This window comes from Cyprinodon variegatus, unplaced genomic scaffold, assembly GCF_000732505.1.
Source record: "Cyprinodon variegatus isolate N-32 unplaced genomic scaffold, C_variegatus-1.0 Scaffold325, whole genome shotgun sequence".
In the NCBI taxonomy this organism is placed as follows: domain Eukaryota; kingdom Metazoa; phylum Chordata; class Actinopteri; order Cyprinodontiformes; family Cyprinodontidae; genus Cyprinodon; species Cyprinodon variegatus.
Genome location: NW_015150778.1, coordinates 503,145 through 511,368, shown reverse-complemented (window position 1 = coordinate 511,368; position 8,224 = coordinate 503,145). Strand labels below are relative to the sequence as shown.

General features: G+C 40.6%; 2 protein-coding genes across 2 annotated transcripts in view; one reads left to right on the top strand and one right to left on the bottom strand.

The window, feature by feature from the left end:
• rbks (ribokinase) overlaps window positions 1-4,284 on the top strand; it is a 45,591-nt gene extending 41,307 nt beyond the window's left edge. The window contains exon 9 of the mRNA XM_015384856.1: window positions 4,049-4,284. Coding sequence (XP_015240342.1) covers window positions 4,049-4,222 — 174 coding nt within the window. The 3' untranslated portion in view covers window positions 4,223-4,284. The remainder of the gene's footprint in view (window positions 1-4,048) is intronic.
• Window positions 4,285-4,306: 22 nt separating this feature from the next.
• On the bottom strand, window positions 4,307-7,911 carry mrpl33 (mitochondrial ribosomal protein L33). The gene is made up of 4 exons (XM_015384857.1): window positions 7,806-7,911; window positions 7,487-7,505; window positions 5,404-5,510; window positions 4,307-4,583 (listed from the first exon to the last, which is right to left on the bottom strand). Exons 1-4 carry the CDS (start codon window positions 7,825-7,827, stop codon window positions 4,534-4,536), a joined length of 198 nt encoding a protein of 65 aa, XP_015240343.1. The 5' UTR covers window positions 7,828-7,911; the 3' UTR covers window positions 4,307-4,533.
• Window positions 7,912-8,224: the final 313 nt, after the last annotated feature.

Genomic DNA, 8,224 nt, shown 5'->3' with positions numbered 1-8,224 from the left:
CAGGTCTGAACTGTGGGGTCCTTTCCCTGCAGGCGGGGGCCCAGTGGGACGCGTCCAGGTCTGAACTGTGGGGTCCTTTCCCTGCAGGCGGGGGCCCAGCGGGACGCGTCCGGGTCTGAACCGTGGGGTCCTTTCCCTGCAGGCGGGGGCCCAGTGGGACACGTCCAGGTCTGAACCGTGGGGTCCTTTCCCTGCAGGCGGGGGCCCAGCGGGCAGACAGATGTAAACAGGCCCTGAGCTTAAAGGTGGAAATCCAGCAGGCCTGAGAAATGTTTCATCTCTGATGTCACTCTTTCCAGCATCCCAGTAGTCCAAGCAGAGAGGGGGGGGGGGTGATAATTGCCTTTAAATGTCAAATCAGCTGAAGGTTTGGATGCTGAGAACACAGAAGCCTGTCAGAACCTTTCTGTTCTCTGAGCGGGTCACCATGGTGGTTTTTATTTTGCCGCCTTGCCTTATCCCCAGACAAAAGGATTACTCTGATGGGGGGGGTGATGAGTAATGGAACGGGCTTGTGAGAACCAGCGTTGAGGGGCCGTTTGCGGTTAAACAAGAGCGTGTCCCTACATACCACTGCTCCCTTTCCCAGCATAGACCCCCCCCCCCCACCGCCGCAGCAGACCAGCCCCTCCAGGGTGCAGACGGCACATTCCATCGTTATCAATAGACCAGGATGGAAAAAAGGAGGATTTATGAGGAAAAATCAGAAACAGTCTGTAGCAGAGAAGCTTCGTGTTTCCAGGAAAACTAAGATGCTCAAAGAACTGAAGTCGTCGTTTATGGAGATCTTTGGAGCAGAAAGCTGCCATTACTTCCTTTCCTAATCCAAGATTATTTTAGTACAACTGGACATTTTTTTCAGTAACAAACATGATTAATCTAAATAATAGTTTTTGATTTGAGATTTTAGGAAATCAAACATGAAATGATAAAGTTCTCAGTGATGTTTTATTCAGAAAAAGCTGACTGATGGATTCTTTCCCTGCTTTCTCTAACCAGCTGTGGGTTTAAAGAAGCAGCAGATAAATGCCACAGCGCCCCCTACTGCTCAAACGCCTTCCTTTAGTTTTCATGCTGTTAGATTGAAGCTTTTTTCTCTCCTCTGAAAATAGCTGATCTAAAAGCTAAAGTTATTTCCTTCTGCTGATAACAATGTTTACCTGCATTTCTGGAGATTTTTCACCAGTGACTTAAAGGCCAGAAGGTGCAAAAAGCTTAAGAAATGTTTTTGTGATTTTCTAAGTAAAAACATAACTTGGTGTAATTTTCCTGTTGGTGGGGGGGGGAGACGTGTGAATAAAAGAAAAGAATACAGATAAATAAAAAATTGTTTACCATTGAAACTGATGCTAAACGCTAATTAACATAAAAAATGATGGAATGAAATTTTCAGATTAATCTCAGCATGTTAGATTTACTGAATACAAACAAGATTAAAGGAAATTTAATAACACATTTAATCAGAGATGTAAACAGGTTCATTTTACCCGGTTAACGCTTATTTAAAGGGTTGATAAGGTTTTTTTATATATATATTTGTAGTGTTAGTTAATATGTAAAAGATTAAACTAAATCAAAATCAAGTGTTTTATTTTTGAAATGATTTCATAAAACAAACCCTGAACTTTATTAGAGATTGGTTGTTATTTAAAGGTAAAGTGGAGGCTGATCTTTTCCCGGGTGGATCATCTAAATGAATGCTCATCCTAACTGTCAATCATTCTGGTGAGATGCTGACAGACGCGCTCGTCTCCATTTTCCCTACAGTTAGTTAGTCTGACATGGTGGAAAAATTGCAAATGTTCTTTAGGAAAGGAAGCCTGGATGAGTGATGCAAACAGCAACTTTTAAACGGAGCGTTCAGGAGGAGAGACGGGCTCCTGCACGCTCTCACACACGTTATTCCCTCTCTGGAGCGGGTGCACGGTTGTGCATGTGCTTTTTTTTAAAGTGGAGGGTCTTTTCAAAGATTCTGGGAAATCCTCCACTATTCCTTTTATGGGGTTTAAGCTCAACAATCCTCATTAACCACCGATTGATGAGTTAAAATAGGACTAAAGCACCGAAAATGGGGCAAAAAAATAGTCCCCACAGCACTACAGAGCCACCACCAAGCTAAACATTCTACTCAGACATGGATCTGATCTATTATTCTCATCAAACTTTTAATAGGGATCATTTCTCTTTATTGTTGTTGATGCGTTAGTGACGCCATCACTTCCTGTTCTTAGCTGACGTGACATTCAGATGGTCTTCTGTGGATCTTGGCTGTGAGGACGGATCATTTAAGCTATTTTCATTTAACAGTGACATCAGCAGGGCGCTTTGATCCACAGTCCTGCTAACTTTAGCTTTTGACACAAACTCATTTAAATCCTCTTCCTCCGTATTCTGATCCTCCTTCTCACCTAAGTGGTCTTCATCACCTCTACATGCACTGAGCTGCTGTGATGCGACTGGCCCAGCCTGGGGACGTACACTGGAAAATCCATCCAGAGATTAGTTAAAATGTCTTAAATTAAGTGTATTTAACCTTCATTTGAGCAGGTAAATGAGAGTTTGCTAATGGAACGAGTATTTTTACTCTTGAAATAAGATAATTAGATAATATGCACTTTAAATAAGATAATGCAATGTTTTCTTATTTAAAGTGTAAATTGTCTTCTTCCATTTGCAAAATGTCTCTTTAACCTCCTTAATCCAAGAACAAATGCACTTATTTTAAGAAAAAAATGACTTATCTAGATTTTTTTCCAGTGTAAAAGTGCCGTCTGCTAATGCCTCATTTCGATTGCTTTAAATTTCCTATTTCTTTTTTTTTTTTTTTTCTTTCTTATTTCTATACCGTTGGAAAGGATTTACTTTTTTTTTTTTACACTTGTTCTACTTTTAGTCATTCTTTCCTTATTTATGTTCTTATACACACTCTGTATTGTTTATATGTTGATGTTCCTTTACATGAGCAGCTGCTCTTTATTGGGGTGGGGGGGAATAATGGAAGATTCACCTGTCATGCTGCACCACCTACTGCGTTTCTTAAATTGCCTCCAATAAAGTTAATAAATAATAAATTTCCTATTTCTTTAATAACACAATAATCCTGAGTTCCAAAAACTCATTTCGTGGAGATTCTTATTGAACAGCTGTTTATTAATTAACGGTCATTTCTTAAACACAGAACAGGATCGGTCATTTAAACAAGTCAATACTTCATTTCTTCCACCTGGAACATCTGTTGGTGGGACTCAGTTCACCTCATCATTCCTCACCTCCAATAGACATGGATATACTTCAGCATATTCTGCTGCTAAATGGATGTTATAGTTTAGTTTTTTTATTGAGGATTGAACCTCCGCCGTTTCCCATGATGCACTGCTTTCATCGGTAACTAGGTGACTGCCAGAGAGGAACCAGAGAAACTTATCGGCATATTAATCCAATCAGCTCTCTGCCAACAGGTCGCCTGGAACGCTCGCTGAACAGAGCATCGCTTTGGAGATACGCACAGGCTGCACAAGCAGGACCCCCCCACCCCCCACCCCCCCTGTTGTGACTGCTTCATTGAACTAGTTCTAATCCACACATGATGCATGAATTACTGCACTGCCTGCTCGCTCTGACTAGCATTAAAAACACCACTTAGTGTAAAATCCAGGATAACGGATCCGACTGGCGGCCGTCAGGGAACAACTATCGATATCAGGGAGACTCCTGGAACTTCCTGTAGACTTGGCATGTCTGCAGGAAGTAGTTCATTTTTATGTAACGTTCAATCTGGAGTTATTGTGCTTTTTAAATAAACAGCTTTAAACAGATTCATGTTTAGATTGAATAACAGGAGGAAGATGCTTAATATCAAACTGTTGCTTTTTTTTCCATCTCCTAAAATTATACATAATTTTATCATTTTAGCTTTTAACACTAATTCAATAAATAGACATTAAACCTTCACCAAATGTAATATTTATCATTGTGGTTCCGCCTGGCCAAACCATTTATTCGCTGCTCAGAGTAATTATTTATTTTACGCGGTTCTGTTTCTCTGCAGGGAGCTGGAGACAGCTTCATCGGAGCGCTGGCGTTCTGCATGGCTCACCACCCGGCCATGCCTCTGGAGGAGATGGCACGCAGGGCCAATCAGGTGGCGGCGCTGAGCGTGCAGACTGTCGGCACCCAGACGTCGTTCCCGTTCAAGCGGGACCTGCCGGCGGAGATGTTCTGAGACTCAAACCCTCTGCAGATAACAGCTACTCTCAGTAAACACAGTAGAAAGAATTCAGGCATCATTTATTGCATTTAAACAGACATAATTTCACACGACGGAAGGAGCAGATTGAAATATCAAATACATCCAGACATTGCTGTTGGTCCGTTTTCATTCTTTCAGCGTCATGCTGAAGTCTTACGGATGTTTTCCCATGATTGAAATCCTCCATTGAACAGCAGCCAATCAGAATCCTCTCCCAGCCAAAGCTTCATATGATCTCTGTGAATAAAAGTGTCTTTCAGAGGCTGTCCGTGTTTGCTGGTTCATCAAACCGATCTGATCTTCCTCTTCTCCAGGAATAAGACGTGTTTGTTGACTGCAAAGACACAGAAGCAGGAGGAGAGGCTGAGAATGACGTTTATTAGCGCTGGAGTTTGAAAAACTGCATAAACACACAAAGACAAGCTGAGGAAAAGCTGCTGCAATGGAGACACATTACAGATCCAATGGTCGGTTATTCAGAGATGATTTCAGGTTGAAGTTAAATAATGTTAAAACTTTTCCAGCTGTTAAACCTTCTTTCTGTTGCTGTGATGGTTTATCCATGTTAGAGTCAGACTGAAGAGACAGACTTTATTTCCTTCCTTTAGATTTTTCTGCATCATTTCTCCAATCAGTGACGTCATAAACTTTCCTCTCCTTGTCTGCCATGAGAAACAAAAGCCACAGAAGCTCCATCGACTCCCATTCAGACCATAATATCACTGTTAGTGGAAGACTAGAGTGACGTGATAGTTCACCTATACCGGGGGCGGCAACCCGCAGCTCTTTAGTGCCTTTTTTTGTGTTTGCTTTAATATGGTGTGCAGCAGGTCAAACAAAAATGAATTCTGTTTTCCAATGCTGTAAACATTTGTATGATAAATAAATGTAAACAATAATTTGCGTCATAGCCATAGAGATCAGTGATCTCTAAGACTCCTGTTTGGTCGGAGGCTGAATCAGCACAGCGGCGCTCTGACCGTTTGGTCGGACGGATTAACTTTCAGGATGTCTTCAAACTAAGGTGGGGAAAAAACACCCAGACTAAAGTTCAACCACAGATCTCTGTAATCCAACAGGACCGAACCTGTAATCCTTTGTAGTCTCCATTAAACTGAACGCTAACGATGCAGCTCGCCGTTTGGCCATCTTACCGAACGGGTCGTGTTTCCGCAGCACCAGTTTCTCTCTGAGGCGGTTCCTCTTGGTGTTAAAGAAGTATCCCGTCCCGGCAGCGCTCACCATCTGCACCAGGATGGTCCTGAAAGAACAACAGACATTCTAACCGTCATCCATTCATTCACCTATAACTGCTGCTCAGAGTTTAAAGGTATTTATAGAAAATGCTGCACACTGGAAAACAGCTAAATCTACAGAAGTCTTTTTTTCTAAAGTAAATGCATTTGTTCTTGAATTGAGGAGGTAAAAGAGACGCTCTGCAATGGAATGAGGCAATTTACATTTAAAAAAAGGAAAACACAATTACATTATTTTAAGTGCATTTTATCTAATTATCTTATTTTAACAGTAAAAATACTCATTCCATTGGCAAACTCCTTTACCTACTCAAATTAAGGGTAAATACACTTAATTTAAGACTTTTTTACTTATTTCTAGATCGTTTTTAAAAATAATTATTTTTAAAGAGTTGCTGAATCCAAAAACAATTATCTTTGTTGTTGCATTAAATATTAGTGTCTCAGCAGTTATTCAAGGTAAGAAAGAAAACCCAAACTTTCTCACTCAGATGAGAAAAACTAAAGAAGTCCTGGATCCATAATCGGAGGAATAAAGTTAAAACAAAATGATTTTCTTCCCACATCGGTAGGAAAACTTTCCTCTGGATTAGGCTGTTAGATATTAACAAAGACTTATATTACAGAATGGATACTAATTGCCTTTAACCCTCGTTTATTTCATCATTGCTCTATGTTAACGGCACTTAGTTAGAACCACCTTTACTTCAAAATGACCCTAAAATATGTCGAAAGAAAAATAAGTCAGGCTTTCAAGACTAAGGACACAAACCTGACTGTCTAGCATGGTGGCGGCAGCATCAGCCTGTGGGGTTCTGTTGCTAGGGGTGCTGCAGCATGTTTGATGGGAAATGGGATAAAGGCCATAATGGGATAAATGGCCAAGCTCCATCTGATATCAGAGATCTGATTGTTCCTTATGTTCCTAACAGAGCACTTCGCTCTCAATCTGCAGGTTTACTAGTGGTTCCTAGAATTTCTAAAAGTAGAATGGGAGGCAGATCTTTTAGTTCTCAGGCTCCTCTCCTGTGGAACCAACTACCAGTTTTAGTCCGTGAGACAGACACCCTGTCTACTTTTAAGGCTAGGCTTAAAACTTTCCTTTTTGATAAAGCTTCTAGTTAGAGTGGCTCAGGTTATCCTGATCTATCTCTATAGTTCTGCTGCTATAGGCTTAGACTGCTGGAGGACATAGGGACCCCTTTTTCATCATTCTGCTTCATTCTATCTCTATTCTCCCACTCTGCAGAATCTGTTAGTTCAATCTCTAACGTTCTGCTCTCTCTGCTTTTTCTCATAGTAGCTTCATCTGGTCTGTTCCTGTTTGGCTGTGACTCCATCCTGGAGAGAAATATCAGCTGTGCTGCTGCCATCAACACCTTTGTTTCTAGTTTCTTTGCCTGTGGAGCTGGTTGACAGTTGCCTTTTGTATCTATGCTTCTTTTTCTATGTCTGCTTCTGTCTCCTTGAACCCCAGTGGGCCTCAGCAGATGGCCGCTCACACTGAGCCTGGTTCTGCTGGAGGTTTCTTCCTGTTCAAAGGGAGTTTTTCCTCTCCACTGTCGCTACAAGCATGCTTAGTGTGAGGGATTGCTGAAGAGTCAATGAGTCGATGCAATCAGCTGGTTTTCCTTAGATAGAAAACTTTGAATCAATCTGACTGGATGATCTGGTTGATCTGGATCTATAAAGTGACCTGAGATGACATGATGTGAATTGGAGCTATAGAAATAAACCGAATAGAATTTAAAGAAATGCAGTGAGCATAGGGCACTTGATTATAACTTGCTTATTATTTACTATATATTATCATATGCAGCAATCTTTTACTTTAAACGTCTCTTTACTAAAAGCCGTTAGTTGGGCTCAGGTCATGTTTCTGTTATTTTAATTTATAAAAGATGGCAGCCCTAGTTAAACCTGAGAGAAAATAAATGAAAAGCAGTTAATGCATAGAAATATATAGAGTAGATACACTTACTTGGATTTAGCTTTAGCCACTAAAAAAGAGCAAAAAAGGTGAACTTTATTATCAAGCCTGGAAACAAACAGGGTTTATAACAGCATAACTTTACTATAAACCTTTAAGCCGCGTTTACATGTTTTAGCAGCATAAAATATATCTACTTATAAAAACAGTGGTAGAAAACATCCAAGCAGCTAGCTCAGACATGCTAACATGCTAACTGGAACACATAAAGGTGAGTAAACGTCCACGTGATCAACCGAAACAGTCTGTTTTAAAACCAAGAATAAAACATGAACTTCAGCCTCATCCATAGAATCTCTCTAATACTCACAGTTCACGCTGGTGAGAAACATTTTTTATTAAATGTTTTTAATTACGGAGAAAACATAAACAGAGGATGTGGGCAGGTCACATTGAAGGGTCGCACGTCCAGCGCGTCACAAGCACTTCCGGTGTGTCTTAAAGGCGCAGTACAGCAGAATGAATCCATGAACAACTTTGTTAAACTGAGTTAAACTCTGACTTTTATTGCTTCAGTTTTTCCCTCTCGGAGTCCAGACGTTACTCTGATCTTTTTAACTTCTTTTAAGGAACATTTCTTCATCCTTTCTGAATATCTTTTAGTTTAACTTGGATTTTGGCTGCTTTTCTCTCTGATAAACTCTGTCCAGCCAATATTCCCACGGTGCTTTCAGGGATCAAAACTGTTTTCAATTAAAGCCCATATATACATGCAGAATATTGGATTGC

Coding starts and splice junctions, on each gene's coding strand:
- mrpl33 (XM_015384857.1), bottom strand. CDS start 7,827: ATGTTTCTCACCAGCGTGAACT. Junction 4,584..5,403: donor GCGGAAACACGACCCGTTCG/GTAAGATGGCCA, acceptor GTGTCTTTGCAG/TCAACAAACACGTCTTATTC.